Raw genomic sequence first — 22,599 nt, 5'->3', positions numbered from 1 at the left:
GTTCGTTTTGTCCATTAAATGAATTAAATGAAGATTAAGATGGTTTGCCTACTTCAAAATGACCTTGAGAAGAAAAAGATGAAGGAAAAGAAAGAAGAAAACTTACAGGTAGTTGAGTTAATATTTCGTACTCATCACCCATCTTTGTGATTCAATTAAAAAATCTATCTTCTTCAGGACATTAAAGTTGTCATTTAAAGTGTGACAAAGAATACTTCATCAGTGCTCCAGTGATAGTAAAGACAGAATGCTTGCCTCTACTAGGCATGATTACCAATTGCTCTGCTCCATATATAGCCATGTTAAGATGGATTGCTTTTATAAAGGCAATGAACCTAGAATTCAAATCTAATGCACGTAAAGAGAACCTAGTAACAAGCATTGCCCAAGAGAACTTGAGTACATTGACCAAGAGAGATGAATGGATAGAAACAGAGTTCAAGAGGATTAAAAGGAAGGCCTATGGCTACTTCCTGAAAGATAGTTTCTTATGGAAGCATCCAAAGAAGAAAAGAGGTTCACCATTGAGGATTTCCAATGAAAGCTTATGGGCAAGACACACAGGAGTAAAAGCCACATTTGAGAATATAAAAGAACGCTACTGGTTGAAAGCAATTTACATGGGTATATCAGAATTTGTGTAGTCTTGCAAAGACTATCAAATGTACTCTTCAATATAGCAAAAAGATAAATTACACCCTACGTATCCTTTAAGCATGCATTATATATGTTGTTAACCTTGTTACTATGCCTATAGGGTTGTGGCAAATGAGAAACATAGTGCTTGCAAGAGAAGATCTGACTAATCAGGTTTTAGGGAGAAATTGCCAATGCAGTATGTAAGTTTCTTCTTGAAGATGTCTTTCATAGGTATAAATGTGTAGGAAAAGTGATTGTTGACAGAGGAGAGTTAGATGCAAAAAAAGCCAAAGAGTGCTTTTCAAAACTGAGCATAAAGCTAGCATTGACTTCAACTTATAATCCAGAGGGTAATGAAAGAGTGAGCAAGGGCATCATCCCATATTGAAGGCCTTAACAAAGGCTTGTAGAGGAAGAATCAAAGAGTGGTCGTGGTTATTTCCTTTTGCTTTATGGGAAAATCGTACCACACACAATGCTACCATAGATTATATGCTGGCTAAGCTCATGTATGGGCAAAAGCTAGTGATGCTTATGGAGACAATGATCACTACACAAAGCATAATTTCATGCAAAGAAGGTTTAACTAGAGAAAAGTTCTTAGCTCTTAGAATCTAATAGCTAGAGAGGAGATCAAAAGATATTGAAGTTGCGGTGCACAGACTAAAAGAGGCAAGACTAAAGAACAAAGAGAGATTTGATAGGAGACATACATTGAGACCCAAGGCTATTGAAGAGGATGATTGGGTGTTGATATATGACAGTAGTTTGGATAATCAGTCCAGTACACTCAAGAAGGTATCCAAGAGGCAGTTTGGACCATATATTGTGATGTAGGTTTTTGACAATGCTACATATGCCTTGTGTGAACTAGATGGGACATAGCTTAGGGTTCTAGTTATAGGTGAAAGAATCAAGATATTCAAGAGAGGAGAATCAAAGGAATATGAAGAGCCAAAATTTGAAGATGAAGGCACAAAGCAAGATATTGAAGAAGAAGAAGAAGATTTAGAGCTTATGAATAATGACGAAAATTTCAGACCTACAAAAGAGTAAATGGCATATGTGCTAGAGCATGTGCAAGTTTAGAGGGGTTGGATGTCAAGACGCTGCGTGTCTAAAGTGTGACAGCAAACATGTTCTTCAATGTTACAAGATTTCAATGCGTGCCTATGTAATGAGTTATTCAATGATTTATGTGACCTATCAAGAGTGAGTCACTATATGACACAATGTAAAGTACCAATTCATATATCGGACGTATGAGTGACCAAAATTAAGTGTCAAAGATGAGTGCCAGTGTGCCACGGCCAATTTAAATTGTCAAGGACCATTTAGGCATAGTTTTTTCATACATGAATCAAATGTCAAAAGCAAATGCATATGAAAGTATGATTCAAGTATGATCTGAATCATACGTAACTCTATTTTTTTAAAATATTTTAAGATCATTAGTATTAGATGAAGACATGACTATAAAAGCTTGCTACCTTTTGATTATTGCAAAGCCCAAATTTGCAAATTCAAAATTTCAGCCTTCAAGCTTCAATTTTGTGTGTGTGCATGTGTGTGTGTGTGTGTGTGTGTGTGTGTGTGTGTGTGAGAGAGAGAGAGAGAGAGAGAGAGAGAGTAACGTCTTTTGAGGCCAAAATCGGCCTATGAGACAAAACAATATACAATGCTCGTCATCACTAGGTATCACCATGTCACTAGATATATATATATATATATATATATATATATATATATATATATATATATATATATATATATATATATATATATAGAGAGAGAGAGAGAGAGAGAGAGTTCAGGTTTGACAGTGCAAGCTGATTACACTACACACAGTAGTCTTTGAAGATTGAGAGAGAGAAAGAAAGAAGAAAGTTATATTAATGTCTACAACAGGCCAAGTTGGCCTATGAGACCAAAATGTTGCATACAAATGTCTGGGAGATTTCAAAAGTCCCAGTGAAGCTAACATTTATGCTATGTTGAACTAAATTGAGTAGGTACAAAATGATATCTGGACTAGATACAATCTAGAGGTACTCCCAGTGCGGTGTGGAACTGCTCCTGGGGTGTTCATCCTAAGATGTCCCGCATGGGTCATTCTAGCATGGAGAGGCTAAAGCGGCGGGGCAGGGCCCTCCAATGGCGGCGTATTATCCCTTGTATCTTCGACCAGTGTCTTCTGCGGGGACGGGGGCCGGCGGGGCGTGGTCGCCGGGCTTTACCTCTCGCTATGGCTATTTCTAAGGTGGCCCCGGGGGCCGGGAAGCCGGTTGGGCTGGTGGGGCCTCGGTGGTGGGGAGGGTAGCTGGTATTTGGTAGAAAAAGAGAAAAAGGTCTTCTCTTCAATGTTCAAACTTCAAAGTTCAAACTCCAGCTTTCAACATTTAGGCTGTGAACACTAACAATGCAGGCTGAATACACTGCACTGCTCAAAGGCTGAGAGAGATCTTACCCAGTGATCAAAAAGTTAGGGGTAGCAATGTTTCCCACAGTTTGTGAACTTCATGCAAGGATTTTCGATCGTTTTCAATCAAGGAGATTTCCAAGCTGTGTGAACTTGGCACCACTAAACAGGCAAAAGCAATCTAAAATTAGCATTTTTTTTTTCAATTTTTCCAACTTTTTTATGGAAAAAAAGAAGCCAAGCCTAAAAGGTGTTTTTCAGACATCTCTTTTTCGGGCATCTACAAACATCTGAAATTTTTTTAGACATGTCTAAAAATAACTGCATTTACGTGTGAATTGTGACCAATGATTCGTGTTAGATCATCTGCCAGAGACCTCCATGAAATGCACCATTTTTTTTGGCACAAAATGCATTGATCATCAGGTGTGGGCATATCTGGGTGAGTTGCATCGGTGATTGACAGAGATTGAAAAGTAAAACACAAAGCATGAAAAGCAAACATAGATCTGAGTTGGGAAAGCAAAGAGCAAGAGTTTGGAAGGCTAAAAGCATGAAAAGCAATAAGGAAAGCAGGCCTGAACTACTATAAATGGTTATAAATAGAGATCCGAGCCATTGTTACAAGTCTGGGCAAATAAACAAATGATCTACTGCTCTGATTAATAGGGCTGAAGTAAAAGACAAGTGATTTTACCTCTTTACGAGTGCCTTTAGCCTAGAAAGGCCTGCCTATAAGAGGTTATTTTTGGGACATCTCTGAATATATGTTTATGTACTGCTGTAGGTAAAGACTGAGAGTGTTAATATGGCTGTAATTGAAGAGATCTCACAAGGTTTTACCAAAGAAAGAGCACTGAAGCAGTTCCCAGTTGCTTGATGCATATCCGGACTATTTTGACAGGGTATTTGGCATTAATTTCAAATGTTTCCTTGGTATTTGCTATTGCAATTTCTTCCGGGCTGAAAGAGTGGTGCTGAGCTATCTTCTCAAACAAAGTTTGCCTAAGCTATCATCTTAGATGCAATGTATTCAGCCTGTAGGGATTTATTGCAGCTGTACAAAAGTTCCAATAGTAATTTAGTTGGGTTTATTTGTTTCTTGTGTTCTACAGTATATTCAAGAGTTCTTGTTCCAATCTTTATTTCTTCCATCTGTCTTCTCTTTTCCTTGATCCCAAGCAGATTTAGGCCTAGATCTTTCCAACCCAACACCAATGGGCACACATGAGATGTTAAAATGAACTTTGAAAAAAGCTTGATCCTAGTGAAAACTTTTTGGCTTAGACTTTCACTGCATCATAGAACATTCATTGCCATATCAATTCACCGAGTATTATGTGTTTGTTTCAATTGTAGATTTGAAAGTCGTATGGGAGGACAACCCTCAGGTGATCGTGTTCTACAACCAATAAGAAAGTAAGTATTCCTGCCTACAGGTCTTTTTAATGGATTATTGGGCTGCAACAACTTTCTCTATCATATTTTCTATTGCTGATAATGCACATTTTACACACTTATCACCATCTGAAATGACTTAATACTTTGACACTCACGTATGATTTCAGATATTCATGACACCCAAGTTTGATTTCAGATTGTCAGATAAGGTTTTTCTGAAATATTCTTCACGTGGTAATTGAATAGCTTCTAAAGTTTCATTATGATTGCAGTACACCATCACCAAGTGGGAAGGAGTAAGTGGGTGGATTAGCATTACACAAATTTTAATGTGATTACACATGCATTCTCTTTTTCTTCTTTGCTGCTCAAATAAGTTGACATTGTGACTTGTAATAACAAGCTATACACCACACCTAACAGCACATAACCAGTCACAATTTCAGCATGATGCCATGCATATATCCACTACAATTTCAGCATGCATCCTGCTCTCATGAAGATGGTTAAAACAATATGGTTAATCCTCAGTAATGTGTTACCACAAGATTAGATATTAATAAAAGTTTCTTGCAAATAAAAGAAACAAGGAAAAATGCATGATATAAGGAGATACAAATACAGTTTGTGAATATACTTGAGTATTTTAAAATCTGTACCTTTATGTTTGATTCGACTTTTTTGATAATCCCATCTTCAATATAGACATCAGCTATTTGTTGTCTATCAGCATTGACAACAATGCCTCCCTTTATCAAAAGTCTGGTCGAGTCATCGTGCATTGATGAGCAAGTGTAATCAGTCACAGAGCAGACCTGAAGATTTTGAAGCAAACTCATAGGTCAATGATCTTGCCACAGCTGTGGTTTTTCTTCACAGTGGAAATACTCACAATAGAAATTCAAAACTAAACTAAAGAAGCATCATCAGGTCAAAAAGTGTCAGAATCATTTAGATCTACCTTAAAGGTTTGGAAGAGTGGTCTGTGACAGAAATAATGCCCAACACCCAGAGGCACATTAGCTAATACTGCTTTAGGTCTCACCTTTCAATATACCCCCCAAAGCTTGGGTTCTAGAGAGGCTGTTTGGCTTTCAACCTCATGCATCAAATATTTTGGCTCAAGTGAAGGCCACTATCAACAATGGCTTGTAACTATGAGAGAAGTTATTAGAAAAAGGTCTGGTCATTCCAATACTGTTAAGAAGCTTGCCTAAGGAGTGAGTCTTAGATCCATAATGAAGATCCATCTGATAAAGTCTACTGCACTCAACTTTGAGGTGTTCACAAATGAGCAAAACAGAAGCACATTCATTATGCACTTATTTCTCAAAGACAACATCTTGATATTATCTGATGATGATGATGAATGATGAAGCAAAAAACATGTTTCACCAAAATATAGGCCTCCTCTCTGATCTTCCCGCATGCATACTTCATCTAAGGCTGATCATCCAACCATGGTGGCCCTTACTCTCAGCATTCAGCCTGTTTGTCCTCTCTAATTCTCCTTCTCAGCTCTTTTAAAGTTGTTGCCCATCTTCTATGAAGCTGCTTTTGGGGCAATCTATTCTGAGAATCAGCCAAGTCACAAGTGAGACCAGAATGCTACTCTCTTCCTGCTAAATTCTGAATCGTGTTAGCAGGCCTCTCTCTCTCTCTCTCAGCCTGCTGCAGCCATTGCATGTGAATCGAGGGAAAAACCTAATTGAGCACAGCAGTAAAGTAAGGACAGTCATTCAGTTTATTGTTCCCAGCCATAATACAGTGATGGACAGCAAGAACTATTGGAATTTGGGGGAGATTTTTATCAGGGCTGCTTCTTCAATTGCAGACAGCCGAAAAGCCCTACTTTTGCTGTGTTCAGCACAGAAAACCCTAATTTTTGGCATAGCACAATGGTATATCCTAATTCATGCACATGTGGCTAAAGGTACTTGAGCACTTGTTCAAACACTCACATGGAGCAAATAAGAGCAAATCTCAGCCATCTGGAGCAAATAGCAGCAAATTTTCAACACAAAAATTTTCTGAAATCCGTCATCTTAAAGGTGAAGATTGTTGCAAACATTATTGCCATGTCATCAGTACTTTGCAATTCCAACCTGCTGCCATACTGATCATTACATTACAACAGTTGGAGCATTCGTTTGAGCCTATTGCTCATAGAGAATTTAGGGTAATTTCAACGAAGGATTAGGATATGCATGTACAAATTTTGTATTCTATTGTCAATTTAGGCTTACCTTCTAGGTTGTAGGCAGCTCTGTTTAGAGCATGCATATCCTTTCTAGTCAGTTTTAGGTGTGTTCACACTGGCTGGTTATTTTCCAGCTTGTACATTTCTTTTTCAGTGGATTTGCACTGTGTTCACACTGGCCAGGATGAGAGCAACCAGTTATATATTGGCAATCGGCATTTTATTATTATTATTATTACTATTTTACTGATTATCAGGTCGGCCAATAGTTTTGGCCCCAAATTGATGGAGTCCGCTAGTTTTGGGTAGATTTGGCTATATATAGCCTGCCTTCAATGGCTGCCATCATTATTCTTGCAGGTTTCACCACACTCCAACATTCAGGTACTCTCCTCCATCTTCCAGTGCTGCCTTCTATCATCAGCCCGATCCAATGCCTTCACTGATGCCTTGGGCTGCATCCAAGGACTGATCAGTCTTCTTTGTATTCAGTGTTCTTTTGGAGTTCAATGCAGATTTTCTTCTTCCATTCTCTTCTTTCATTGTAGTCTTTCTCTTCCCTTCCCTCTTTGTGTTCGTGTTTCTTTTCTGTTGTACATTCTCACATGGTATCATAGCCAAAGTGAGGACTCAGAGGTTCTACGAAGAGAAGACACTCAACTTGTTTGGAGCAAATCTATCGTGAAGAACGCAAATTTTCTAGCTTGTTTGGATCTTCTACAAAGTGTGGAGGTCATCTACAACCTCTCTTTGCAAAGCGTAGCTGATTTTCCATCCATTCAGGCAGCCCAATACCAAAATGTAGCAGTTTTTTGTGTGTTTGCAGGCCTATTTAAAGAGTTATGCAGTATCAATTTGACACAATTGATGATTCAGATGAGCAGACCATTCAGTCTTCCTTCGATACACAGTCCCATCAATCAGACTATCATGAAGAGCAATGTGAAGATGGACATTCAAAGCCTTGTTCTTGCTCTAATAGATCAAGAAGATTAGAGTAACCTTCTCCCCCCCATTTCTCTACATGTTTATCACAGGTCTTGTACTATAGATCCTTGCATAACCACGATGGCACCTTCTGTTGAGGTGCCCATGCTTCCTTCTCTCCCCCAAAGAAGATTTGACTTGATAGTGAGTACTCCCTTTGGTCCTGCAAAGTGAAGGGTATCCTTGGTACCTTCAACTTGTGGGAGTTTATTACTATCCCAATTCCCCATCCAATGGAGAATTTCCACATTGGTTTTACAATGGACCAAGTAGCCCTTTGGGATCAGCTCAATTCTAGAGTGCGATATTTTCTCTTCACGAGTCTGCACAATTCTGTCCTTGTGCATATGTGCAGAGGCACCAGAGGTGTGGACGAAGCTCTCTTCTCTCTACCATCAAAAGACCTTTGCCTACCATATCATCGTAGTGGAGAAACTCCATATGCTTTTTATTTATGATTCCCTTCTATGCAGGATCACATCAACAAGATGGAGGACGTGCAAGATAAGCTTGCATCTCATGGCAAGACAATCTCACCAGAGGACATGGTGATGATTTTCATTACTCAACTGCCATCTCCCAAGTATGATGTCTTCTATACCAACTTGCATACCTTCAGAGTTTGAGCAACTCTTCTATGAGAAGAGCAAGCTTTGCTTGTTTTGGAACACAAATAGTGACTCAAAGAGATTGGTGAGAGTGGATCCAACCTTTTTAAAGCTTTTACTATAGGTTTGGAAGGGGCAACAAGAAGGACAAGAAGGCCAAGAACAAGAACAAGAAGTAGGTTAAACATTTGCAGATTTCCTCGAGCTTTGATATAGATTCAGAGATACCTAAATGCCCACACTATGGAGAGGGCACTCATCCCAAGGAAAAGTGTTGGAAGAAATACCCTCACCTTCATTCAAGAGCAAAGGATGGAGCTGAAAGATTTAAGCATTCCTCTACTTCTTTACCAATTGTTACACGAGTCTCTCTTCCTTCACATTCATGAGATGGAGGAGCCTTCTTCATCGGTTGTCTCATCTTCAAAGACCTTGGCTCATTGGCAAAGGTGCTTTGAGTCATATGACTCCTCAAGGAGATTTGTTGCAAGATCTTTGTCCATTGGAGAGTATGCTCACGTGGTGACATTTGTTCGATGCCTATCAGTGGTATTGGCATTTTGCCACTATTGCTTGACCTATCATCAAACTCTATTTCGAAAGTCCTACATATTTCAGATTTGGGCTTCCCACTCCTCTCAATTCATGGCCTTACTAGACTCGATACCGAGGTTGTCTTCATTGAGTAAGCCGTATTTATTGTGGATTCTTCTATAGAAGCCATTTAAGCAACATGTTGGCAAGAGAGAGGGCTATACAAGCTCCGTTTCCCTTTCATTGTACAGGGTCCTCCCAGGCAATCATCCATAGCTGCACCCATTTCCAATTGTGTACCATCTATTCCATATATTTCATTCCATCCCCCACCATCGCCTTTGGTGGTTCCCTCTCACCCCCAATCCCTCTCAAAAGGGAACGATATCAGCGATGCCGCTATGGATTTATCAGTCCCTTATGTTTTAGAGGGGGATCTTGGCACTTCTATTTCGACCCTTGGATCCATTCCACCTTTAGCTTTCAACCACATCCAAGATGTGAGGGTGGTGTTAGGAGTCGTGTGTCATGCACAATCATCTCCTATCTATGAGCCTCAATTTAAGTTAAACGATAGCATTAGGAATGCATTCAATTTATCACATGTTTGGACAGAGGAGGCGGCTTTGTTTAGAGCATGCATTTCTTTTTCAATCCATCATAGGTATGTTCACATTGGCCAGTTATTTTCAAGCTTGTGTATTTCTTTTTCAATGGATTTGGATTGCATTCACATCGGCCACAATGAGGGTGACCATTTGTGTATTGGCGATCAGCATTTCTATATTATTATTTTGCTGGTTATCAAGCCGGCCAACATTTTGGCCCTAGTTTAAAGCAATCGACTAGTTTTGGGCAAATTTGGCTATATATATCCTACCTTCAATGGCTGCCATCATTTTTCTTGTAGGTTTCAGCACACTTCAACATTCAGGGACTCGCCTCCATCTTCTGGTGCTACCTTCTGTCATCAACATGATCCGGTGCCCTCACTAATGCATTGGGCTGCATTCAAGGACTAATTAAACCTCTTTGTATTCAACATGCTTTTGGAGCTCAGTGCAGATTTTTATCTTCCATTCTCTTCTTTCGTTGCAGTCTTTCCCTTCTATTCTCTCTCCATGTTCATTCTCTTCCATTGTGCACTCTCATAAGAGAGGCACACAACCTAAATCTAAAAATCAGAACCCCACCCCCCAATCTCAAGGTAAATCCCAACAAAGGAGACGAGTAGTGGCAATCAAAAAATCAAGGACAGCATACAGGCACCGGTCAACCATCACAATTGGCACAATTCTCAACTCCACAAGGCATGTTTGACTAGTGTGTTGAACTATCAATGGACTCCCATCCTCAGGCCGAGAGGCCCACCTCATCTCTGTAGAGACATCTAAGGTTGAGAGCTTGGTCAATATTCGCAAGTTGTCTCCTAATGAGGTAGCTGCAAAGGCCCACTCAACTCGGTTTAGTAGCCACTTGGATTGTGGATAATGAAGCCACACATCACATGACCTCCATTTAGGACATTTTTCTCACCCAAGCCCCTACAATTGGGAATATCCAATATGGGAATAATTATTTGGTCAAGATTTAGGGTCTAGGTCATGTCAAGTTTGATACTATTAACACCCACCATAATCTCGCTACACTAGACAATGTCTATTATGTTCCCCCCCCCCCCCCCCCCACTTGTGGTGAATCTTTTATCCATTCAATAGCTTTACCAATTGGGACAAGCAATCTTCTTTATTGCAACCATAGCCGAGGTATTTGATATCCATACAGGTTTATTGATTACTCGCGGCGAGATACAACCTAGTGGCCTCTATATAGTGACACAGTTCCTCTCCCAACCAACTGCCGAGGGCTCTGAATTCCATCGTTTTCATGCCCTAGCTTTTGCTCAGAAATTGATGAATGAAGAACATCTCTAGTATTTCTGCTTATAACACCTTGGGTATGATGCTCTTTACGAGTTGTCATGTCGTCAAATGATGGATGGCCTTCCACGCTTGAAACTATTGAACAATATCTATAAGACTTGTCAACTTAGGAGATAAAACCACACTCCATTCCCTCAACAGACTACTCATAGAGCTGAGAGGTCTCTTAGGTTGGTTCACATTTACCTTTATGTACCAACATCCACTACCACCATTAATGGCATGTTATACTTTTTTTAAATTGTGGATGAGTTTTCGAGATATATGTGGATGTACTTCTTAAAGCATAAATCTAACACCTTCACATACTTTTCTATTGAGGTATGTTTAAAGCAAAATCACAAGTGTTTATATAGGTACTATGAGGAGTGATAGTAATAGTGAGTTTGTCTCCCGCAAGTTCTCCAAGTTTTTACACAACCATGGTATTTCCCATCAACTCTTCCAACTCCTCTCCTTAAAATGGAGTCATAGAGCATAGAAAAAACATGGCATACTCTATGTTGTTCCCTACAAAGCTTCTTGAGCACATATGTACTAAGGCTATTAACACTTCGATGTTGAGCATCCTCAACTAGTGCCCATCCCTTGGGAGCCACCCTTCAAAACATTCTTTGGTACTCAACCTCTTATCTCCCACATTAGAGTCTTTGGGTCGTATGTACACCCATACCCCTAATGACAAGATAGAAAAGCTCATGCCTCGAGCTTCTCTCTTAATCTTTGTAGGTTGCCCCTCTAAGGCAAAAGCATACTACTTGTTTCATCCTAGTACAAACAAATGCATCACCCAAAGAGATGTTGTTTTTTATGAGAGGGATATTATGTAGTCCTTTGCCCAAGCTTCTGAGTCGATTCCTCGGCCTAGGTTGCCAAAGATAGTGTCACCTAAGCCAAATCTACTACCCATTCATGTCCCATTTGCAGAGACTTTCCCTCCCAAGCCCCAATCCAAGGATCTATCAACTCACTAACACCAGTAGACCGTCTGAGATATGCGGATCCTTCCACTAGATTCCATACCAGAGGGATCTAGTGTTGAGCTAAAACACGCTTTACAGCTAATTAGTATTTAATAAACAACCCCAAAACATGCTTAATTAATGAAAAACGCAATGTTAGTATGTGGTTCGAGAGAGTTTTAGTGGTCCCCCAAAACCCTAATTTTGGGGACACCCTTCAACATCTATAAATAGACAGGCTGCCCATCATTCAGTCTTATCCTTTTATGCAGGTTTCCCACTCTACCATGCAAATTTCAGCCATCAGCCACCTACCGTCTGCTATCCAACCATCACCAACTGCAGCCCAACTATTCAGCCCTAGGTGGCCTGTTTTCATCCATTGCCCTACTACTTGGAGATCTGCATCTGCTACCTCATTATAGCACTTGATCAATTTGCGTTTTCAACATCTAGTGCCAGCTGACAAGCTGATGCCATCTCTGTCACCAGGTGAATGGCGGTATGGATGCAGATCGCTGATACAGTCGGCAAGTTTGTGTGGAGTCAACAGCTTTTGCTGCATGTCGGCCAGTTTTGTTGGCTGCCCTAATTATTTTGTTGCATTATTTTCAACTATTATAGCTGGCAACCTACCACCCATCACACTTGTCATTTCAAGTGATAGAGAGAGAGATCGGCTCAAGGAGATACTTTGACAGTCCATTTGTATATTTGTCTTCTTCATTTCAGCATTCATTGACTGCAGATTTCTGCATTCTTTTGTCTCTTTTCTCCCCCCCACTTCTCTCATGTTAATTGTCTTTCAATCTTTTCCATATGCTTCCCCATTAGCCACACTCCGACACGCACATCCTTTCATTTTCTTCTTGTATTCTCTCCTTTATTATTCACTTCTCAGTGTTCAGCAATTATGTTGTTTCCCTCCATTGCTTTGCTCATTCTTATATGGTCTCAATTGACCAATTTTGTTGGTTCATTCTTATATGGTATCACTCAACCAGATTTTCATTCTTCTCAATGTTCGGCAATTATGTTATTTCACCTCCATGGCTTTGCTCATTTTTGTACGGTATCAATCGACCAGTTTTATTGGTTTTGTGCTTTCATGCATTGGCATTCTTGACAGACACAAGTTCACCATCTTCTGCTCTTGGGCTTGTCTACTATTGGGTGACCTGATTGTTGCTGCCTTGGAGCTTCTATAACCTGCATTTTACTGCTGTGGAGCTGTCCCCACTTGCATTTTCACGGCTCAGTCTGTGGATTGGTGTAGGCAACCTCAGTTTGATGCTGAAGGACCTTTTTTCCAGCATCAGCTTGACATCAAGCCAGATGGCTGAGATATTTCTGCTATAGAAGTCCTCAGTTGTTGTCTGCATCTAGCCTTTCAGAGATACCAAGTCACTATGCTGCTGATGATCTCTGATCTATCACTTGGCTGACGACAATTAGATGAATGACAGGTAAAGTTCAAGTACATGTTGGAACATAGGGCTGAAGCCATGTCAAAGAGATTAATCGATTTCAGGTGGGATTTGTTCTACTCAAAGTCCCACTGATTGCCACATCGTAAAACATAACAACATCATGAGGTCAACGCCCCCTGCCGTCAACCACACCCAGCTACGTCTGCAGTCCTTCCCTCACAGAAGTTCAAGATGTTGAACTCTATAGGGAAAAAACAGCTCCTTTTCCCATATGGGAAAATATGACAAATTTCATGAGTATGAAATTCAACGCCAAGACTGCCATCGCTGATTGAAACATTCGGAACTGTAGAACTACAAAAGGACTTACATGAGGAACGTCTGCCAAAGCTGATGGAAGAAGAGGCAAAAGACCCAAAAGCAGCAGGATTGGACAAGCTTGCAGGCCTCGACCCATGGTCTCTGTGTCTCTGACCTGGGAAGAGTGTTGCAGAGAGCAGGCCTTCATTTTATCGTGCGATCTCAATCATGGGCTCATAAAAGGGGCAGAATCCTGGTGAATTCTGGGAATCTAGATAACTCCTGCACGTGAGGAGGCGGGTCGCAACGAGCAAGCCGCACATTGGTCCATCAGCTTTGATGGGCAGCCTGTCCGAGAATCACGGTCGTACCACAATAATCATAAACATAGAAAGAGCGTTCATGGACCATGGTCATACGGGATACCACTTTTTGTTTTTTGCTAAGTGGCCCTGAGACGAAATCTTACAAGGGTTGAACTAGGTTCACACATTCAGGCACGTTATTGATTCGCGAACAATTTTCAAACTTTTTATTTTTTCCGGATGTTGTAAAATTAACAATTTTGTTGAATATATAATTGATTTTCGAGGAACAATGGATATACTTGACTTTTAAAAATCTGTAAAAGATGAATGAAGTACAAAATGAGATAGGTGTATTTATTTATTAAGTGTCATGAAGCATGTATTCAATGTATCGCTATTCTAAATCGAAATTCTTATCTTCAACAAGTGATTTTTTTACATTTCGTTGGGTGTTCGTAAAGGTTGTAACCTGCAACACTTGAATTTTTTTCCAGAATCATTTCTCGCTCCAAGTTCTTGGCCTTTTCAACACTATCCCCACCACTGTTACCTCAAGGCTAAACTCAATTTTTTATTCGAACGGTTGGTGGGTTTGAAGGTCATTTTTTATCTTTTTGACAAGTTTTCTTTTGTGTTAATGGAGTCTTTTTTGAATATTCGTTGTGCGACTTACATATATCTTTCCATTTTGATTGCATTTGATGCTATAGATGAAGTGCAAGCTCTTGTCTCCTTGTGTTATCGCTTTTGGATTGGTTGATGGTGTTGCTTAGAGTTGGTGTTGGATGATGTAGTTGTGATTGAGTTGGTGGCAACATTTGTAGTGGCTAAGGTTGGTGTTATGGTGTCATTAGAAGTTTGATTCCTTGTTGGTTTGCTAGACTCTTCTCTTCTGCAAGGAATGTTATTGTTGTTAGATTATTATTATTTTGTTAAACATATTGTGGGTTTTAAAGAAGCTATGTTTTGAGTACTTGCCTAGAAGGTATATGATAGCATAGAATGGATCACTTTGGGTGCCACGGAGTAGGGTGTAGATGTCTTTGTTGAGTAAGTATGTGACCTTTTCGATAGTCACGGCTTTCACAATCATGAGTGTACTTGTTCACTGCCACATTTTCTTAAGTGTTGTATCGGCTTCTCCTTTTTTAACTTCTACTAAGGCCTCAAGTGAGATGTTGAATTCCTAATGCAAGATTTCAAATGTGTGTGTGGAGACGTCATTTGTTCTAATATCTAATAAAACTTGGGCGAAAATTGTTTGTAGTGGTTTGTCATGTGTATCTTCATATTGAAGTTTGAATTTTTCAAGTATGTTGGGATAAAGGGCAATGCTTGTGTCCGTTCGTAAGGGCCAAGCTGTACATAGTACATATACCTGTCTAAAACATTATTGAGGTACACTCTTTAGTACCATAAATCGTGTGTCTCTATCTCTTCTCTCTCTCTCTCTCAATTTGTATCTCTACACAGAAGCTCCATTGCAGCTAGCTCAACAAACTGGTACCAAAGCTTGGTTCAAGCAATCAGGAGTTTGGCATTTCTTCATGTGCAGGGGATTGAAGTTAAAGAAGAGTTCACAATGAAGAGTCTGCATGCAGGGCAACAAGGTTTAAAGCTTCTTCTTGAAGCTTGAAGCTTCCCTCTTCATTTTGAGCTTGTTGGCAGCCATTGTTGGCCACTTGGGGACCCTCCCCATCATCTCCAACACTTGGACCAGCATTCTAATCTCTTTATGGCTAAAGGCGCTATCAGCGTGCATATGCCGATCTAGTTTTCAGCATGCTCAGGACCTACAACAGCTGCTCCTCTTCATTTGGCATCATAGTTGTGCTCCAGACTTTGCACCTAATACTTAACATTGAGCATTGAGCGTAGTATTACACTTGGGATTGATATACATTCAACTTCAAGTCTGAAATATACAGTATCCAGATATGTAATAAATAGGATAGCACTTGATCTCTTGAGATTGTTGCTCATATGATAGCTATTTGGATATATCTTGATACTAGATGCTCCAGGAACCATGTGGCATTGTCTTGAGGCCATTTTGAGCAAAACTTGGCAAGGATTTGGCTCATTTTGCAAACATATTTGGCTACTAGAATAACCGGGCTGAATGACATTTTGACTGCGTATGCATTATGTCTTACTTCTAGACTTGGTCTCGGGCATTCTAAACCAAGTATTCATGCTTATGGTTAATGTTACGTGCTTGGATTTGATTTCGAAATGCATTTGAGCAGTGATTAAAGCTCATTCTTGGATCAGCTTTACCTATAGGTCTATTGTTGGACATTCAGGACAGTTTCTTGCATATTCAAGACAACATACCTCACTATCAGGAAATTTGATATGTTTCTATGCAAGAACATTATGGTGATGTTTTGAGTAGCTTTGCATGATTTTTAGAGCTCAATCTCAATCAGTGTGAGAGGTTATTTCAATTCTGAATTTTTAGGACAGATTTTTCTTCAATGTCAAGATTGCCCTCCTGAATTGCACGACTACTATCTATATTGTCAAGAATTTTAGGATTACACTCCTGAATCGTAGGACAGCCACCTGTATTGTTAGGAATTTCAGGACTGCACTTCTGAATTGCAAGACAACTACCTATATTGTTAGGAATTTCAGGACTACACTCTATTTTTGTCTGGAAATTGGTATGTTTATTGTCATTGAATGCTTTTGAGGCATTTTGGCAATGAACTGATGTATATTCTCACTGCTCTTGGGGATATTCCTAACATACTACTGAGTGGATTATGGAGCTTCCATTACTTGGCATTAGCTGTCATTTACTATCATATAGTTGTTTGGATGTGAATCATGGCCAGCAGTAGTGACAATCATCTTATGCATATCAAGAAGCTTGAAGGAGCACACAACTTTGCAGTTTGGAAAAAGTAGTGCTATAATATCTTGTTGCAAAAGAATCAAGCAAAGCCGATTAAAGTAAAGGGAAGAAAACCAGCTGATGTAGAGCAAGACGACTGGGATGAGCTAAATGGGCTTGCATGCTCGACCATTGAGCTATCGATTTTTGATGTCTTGATGTTTAACATTGAAGGGCTAGATTATGCTTATGACATTTGGAAGCGACTAGAAGAATTGTATGCCATGAAGAGTATTGCAAGCAAAATCTATTGGATGAAGAAACTCATGGATTTACATATAAAAGAGGGTACTACAATGTCTACTCACCTTAGTGAGTTTGGAGAGGATACAAAGTATCTCTCTTTGACTCTCTGGCAATAATCCTAGATTCCTTACAGATCTTCCATTTCCCATCACCAAAGGTGGTATGAAAACCATCATCATCTAGTTGACCAATACTAATCAAGCTCTTCTTGAGTTGCAGTACATGCCTTACATTTTGAAGAGTGAAGATAGATCCATGCTGAAATTGCAATTGCACACTGCCAATGCCTGCAATGTCACATGCATAATTTTCCCCGATATGGAAAACACCATGTCGACCTCCTATATAGTCTGTAAACCACTCATGGTGAGGGGTGACATGAAAAGAGTCACTTGAATCCAAAATCCAAGTGTGCATGTCATCATCCATATCGACTATCAAAGCCTGTGCACTGAAACATGAAGAGACGAAGAGTACATCATTCCCACTGTTTCTCTCATGACTAATTGCATTCACCTCTTCGATCTTTACATTGCTCTTCTTAGCAAACTGACTCTCTTTCTTCACTTCATTGTTGTCATCTGTCTTCTTGCCCTTCCCTTTCTCTTTCTTCCATTTATAGCAATCATGTTTGAAGTGACCCTTCTTGCCATAGTGATGGCATTCAACATCCTTATTACGTGATTTACTGCGTCCCTTTCTACTATCAGATTGCCTTTCTGCTGTGATTAGCTTCTAGTATGCAAAGCATTGGAAGATTTATTGGATGCATTATTCTACCGATTCATTTCTTCCATGAGTAGAGCATTCTCTACATCATCATACAAAAGCATAGCATTAGAATTGCTCATAGTAGTCCTGAAGGTATCCCAACTCTCTGGTAGAGTGGAAAGCAAGAACGTAGCTTTGAACTCATCATCAATATTGAACTTCAAAGTGGCAAGCTGACTGAAAATGGAATGTCAGATGCCAGCGTTATATCTAGGAGGAAAAAAAATACTTTGTCACATTTATCGATGATGTTACTCGGAAGGTATGGGTTCATCCTATTCATAGCAAGGACGAAGTGCTTGCCAGGTTTCAAAAATTCTTGGCACTAGTTGAGAAGTAGACTAATAAGACACTCAAGTGTCTTCGCTCTGACAACGGCGATGTGTATGTGTCCAAAGCCTTTCATGCATTTTGTGACAGCAAGGGGATAAAGAGGGAGCTCACTGTTGCCCCTCACAATCCACCCCAAAAAGGAGTTGTAGAGCACATGAATCGGACCATACAAGATAAGGTCCATACGATGATGTCTCATGCTACATTACCCCATGGCTTTTGGGCAGAGACTATTATGACAGCCATTCATCTAATTAACAAGTCATGAAACATGTCTTTGGGGGGGAGAGTCCCTTAGGAAGAGTGGTCGAGGCAAGCGACCTTCTTATGCTCATTTGCAAGTGTTTGCGTGCGAGGCCTTTGTGCACATATGGAAAGAAGAACACAGGAAACAGGAACCAAAGTCCTATAAATGCATATTCTTAGGATACAGTGATGAGGGTGAGATGAGGTGTAGACTTTGGGATCTTGAGAAAAGAAAGCAATGATGTCATCTTTCATGAAGATCGCATGCATAAGCAATGTGAGAAGATTGAGGAAGTCAAGAGGGTTGTTTTCAAGGAAGATGTACCTTTTAGACAGTAATTTATGCCTAGTGGAAAACAGCGTATACCTGCTGTAAATACCCTTGAAAATGTAGGAAATGGTGCTAGAAATGATGAGCAAGGTATTGCCCATGATACACCACAGTTTCAAACTGAAAACATGCAATTAGGACAGCCTGAATTGTTAGGAAAACATGCTAGAATTTCAGGATAGCAACCTGTACATGCAAAATTGCATGCTTGTATTTCAGGACAACAACCTATACATGCAGAATTACAGGCTTGAATTTCAAGACAACAACCTATAAATGCAGATTTACAAGCCTAGTAGCAGCCATCAAATACAAAACCTTTGTTGTGTAAGTTGACTCGACCTTCAAGGCAGCCAAATAGATTTGTTTCTGGTATGCAACATGGTGCAGATTATGTCATGGTTATTGACTATGGTGAGCCATCATGCTTCAAGGAAGCAATGACTAGACTAGACAACAAGAAGTGGTTCAAGGACATGCTGTTAGAAATAGAATCACTTGTGATAAGAATGGTACTTGGGACTTGGTGCAGCTACCTAAAGGGTAGAAAACTCTTCCATGCAAGTGGGTTTACAAGATAAAGGTCACTTCTAGTTCTTCGCCAAAGTACAAAGCACGGTTAGTTGCAAAGGGGTACAAGCAGAACATGAAATTGACTTTGACGAGATCTTCTCTCCCTTAGTCAAGATGACTACTCTAAGAACCATTTTTGGGCTTGGTTGTAGCTGAAGATATGGAGCTCACACAAATGGATGTAAAGATTGCATTTTTACATGGTGATCTGCATGAGGACATATATATGCAGCAGCCTGAGGGTTTTGTTGCTAAAGGCAAAGAGATGATGGTCTGTAAACTGAAACGGAGTTTGTATGCATTGAAATAGGCACTGAGGGAATGGCATCATAAGTTTGATACATTCATGCAGTCTCAGGGCTTTCATAGAAGTCAAGTTGATCATTGCTTATACACCAAGAAGGCAACAGATGGCAGCCTGATTATCTTGGTTTTGTATGTTGATGACATGCTGATTGCTGAGAGGGATACTCATGCCTTGGATTCATTGAAGCAAAGTCTTCATGGCAACTTTGACATGAAGGATCTTGGTGATGCCAATCACATTCTTGGGATGTGGATACTTAGAGATAAATCAAAGGGGTTACTCTATCTATCTTAGCAGGAGTATGTATCCAAGATTTTGGAGCATTTCAATATGGAGGGGGGGAAAGCAATCAGAGTTCCATTGCCTCCATACGTGAAACTTAGTGCAAAGGATAGCTCTACATCTAATGATGAAAAGGTTGAAATGGCCAAGATTCCATATGCTTCAACCGTTGGCAGTTTGATGTATGCTATGGTTGCTACACGTCCAGACATTGCCTTTGCAATGGGAATGGTTAGCAGGTACATGGCAAATCCTGGCAAGAAGCATTGGGAAGCACTAAAATATATTATGAGATACCTCAAAGGCACAAAGGATTTGTGCATCTGCTTTGGTAAGTAGAAGGCATCTGTCATTGGCTTTACGGATGCAGACTATGCTAGACATGCGAACTGTAGGAAGTCCACTACAAGGTATGTGTTTAACTTCACACGGGGATATGTCTCTTGGATATCCAGGTTGCAGAAGTGTGTTGCACTGTCTACTACAAAGGCATAATATGTGGCTGCCACCACTGAGGCATGCAAAGAGGTCTTATGGCTCTCATGTTTCATTGTTGAGCTTGGGATTACTAAGGTTCATATTCTCCACTGTGATAGTCAGAGTGCTATCATGTTAGCACAGAACCCTATCTTTCATGCAAAGACAAAACACATACAAGTGAAGTATCATTTCATCAAAGAGGTACTTGACATTAAGAGCATTGAGCTAGTCAAGGTGCACACTGATGATAACCCTACAGACCTACTCACGAAGGGTCTTCCAGTAGAGAGGTTTACCCATTGCCGGCAAATGATGGGTATGGGATAGGTATAGTCTATTCAGCTTTGTACATACTCAAACTTAGCTAATTCTTTTCCTCTACCTTTGGGCACATTGCCTTTAGGGGGGAGGTTGTTGGGATAAAGGGCGGTGCTCATGTTCGCCCATAAGGGCCAAGCTGTACATAGTACATATACCTATCTAAAACATTATTGAGGTACACTCTTTAGTACCACAAATCGTCTCTCTCTCTCTCTCTCTCTCTCTCTCTCTCTCTCTCAACCTACATCTCTACACAAAAGCTCCATTGTAGCTAACTCAACAAAGTATGTGTTTTAAAAGTCTTATGCAATGAGATATGTTTGTGTTAGTATAGTTAGATTATTAGGGAAAACTAAGTATTAAAGACGATATTGGTGTTTGTACCATTTAATGTTCTATTTTGTTCTCCATGTGGGTTTTTGTTGAGCATATACTTGGATGTATCCATCAAGTTTTGGAGGTCGGTGTAGTTTGTGAAGCCGCTGATGTATGTTGATGGTCTATGGCTAGAGATGTTTTCCATTCTCATTTGGTTTGTTGTCAGGTACTTGCACTATTGTGCATTATCGCGATGGTGCTCAATTTGTTGTTAGGTGTTCCCATGGTTTTGAATATATAGCTTAAGCATTTGCATCCAAACTTCAAAGTAATTAGATCTATTTATATTGTTGGTTTTTCAATAGATTTTCCAAGTAGTACTATTTGTATTGTATGTACCTAATCTAGAGTCATCTTTGCATTTGTGAACATTATTTTTTTGTAAAAAAGAGTGAAAAGTAACTATGTTAGTATTTGTGAAAGGATACTAATTCATGCAATAATATTTGGAAATGGAACAATAATATTGTTTGTTTTTCATACTTGTTGCAATAAGTGTAGGCAATGTTTTTGGGTTGTGTCGTATTGTTGTGGTATATGTTCAATTTTGTTGAGATGTGTTGTTTGTGTGTGTGAGTTATTGTATTATGTTTGGTAATGGTACAAAGGTTGATGGATATGGGAGTTTGATTATATGTACAAATTTCCTTTTGGTTACGCAAGAGAGCAACATGTAGACTAGATGCACTCCTTATGTGTAAGAGAGCTTTTTGGGCGACTATAGCTCCCTGGGATTTGTGACCGGTGATTGTATATGCAAGTCTTAGCGAGAATGTCGATTTTTAGTGTGCCAACATTGACATCTCATCGATGATGATTGTGTCTACTTCTCTTAATGCGATGTACCTCTCATTTGTCTCCTGCAATGATGCAATATATTGCTATGCATGGATCAATATTTTAAAATGGTAGTGGATTGTGATCGACAAGCTCGCTAGATAGTCTAGTTGTTCCCATACTTGCTATTAGCAGTACATTTTTATTCTTGACAATGAGATTGTAACTCTACTAGTGTATGAAGAAGCTTTTCCCACTGCTTGGTGTGCCATTGATGATGTGGAGGCCGGATTTTGCATTGATGAGTTGGTTATAGACTTTTTGTTGTTCTAGTGTTAAGGTACTACTAGGTATTGTTCTAAACTCTTTTATAAACTAAAACATCTTGGTTCATATTGATGTGACATGGTGCCGATGCTCAGTTTGATACTGGTTAGTTTTTGGTGCTGGAGCAACTATGAATATTACTAGGTTTCTTTTATGAATGGGATTTTTTGGATGATCATATTCATTAGCTGGTGGGTGCGATCTAATATGAGTAAATTTCTTTATGTATGCTCGCTGACGTGCATTTCAAGGTCTTCCTTGTTCATGACAAGATTAGGGAGTTGGCACTCTATGTAGAATGATTGTGTTGTATACTTGCTACAATAGTGTGTTGAAGAGAAAGCCTTCACTTTGGTGGGCTAGATGGAAATTGGTGAATCATACTAGTCTTTTGTGATATTGGATGATGTTTCCATATGCATCTTTTAGTTTATGTTTGATATCAGGTATAGATGTACATTTGGTGATGCTTTAATTTTTATGATACTCGTAGAATGTCAAGTTGTCTAAGCATGATGATCGGGCACAGTACAAATCAACAAGGTACATGACGATATTTCTTGTCCTTGTGAGCTTTCATTGTCATATGCTAGT

At 39.7% G+C, this 22,599-nt stretch overlaps 1 protein-coding gene across 1 annotated transcript in view; it reads right to left on the bottom strand.

Moving 5' to 3' along the window:
- PYD2 (pyrimidine 2) overlaps positions 1-13,820 on the bottom strand; it is a 116,520-nt gene extending 102,700 nt beyond the window's left edge. The window contains exons 1-2 of the mRNA XM_087691402.1: positions 13,494-13,820; positions 5,119-5,274 (exon numbers count right to left, since the gene is read on the bottom strand). Of these exons, the coding sequence (XP_087547528.1) occupies positions 5,119-5,274; positions 13,494-13,631 (294 nt within the window). The 5' untranslated portion in view covers positions 13,632-13,820. The remainder of the gene's footprint in view (positions 1-5,118; positions 5,275-13,493) is intronic.
- Positions 13,821-22,599: the final 8,779 nt, after the last annotated feature.

The sequence above is a fragment of the Lygodium microphyllum genome, chromosome 13 (assembly GCF_053477565.2).
Source record: "Lygodium microphyllum isolate KBCC chromosome 13, Lygodium_microphyllum_v1.1.10, whole genome shotgun sequence".
NCBI lineage: Eukaryota > Viridiplantae > Streptophyta > Polypodiopsida > Schizaeales > Lygodiaceae > Lygodium > Lygodium microphyllum.
Note: the sequence above shows the minus strand (reverse complement) of the source record. Positions and strands in the feature narration are given on the sequence as shown.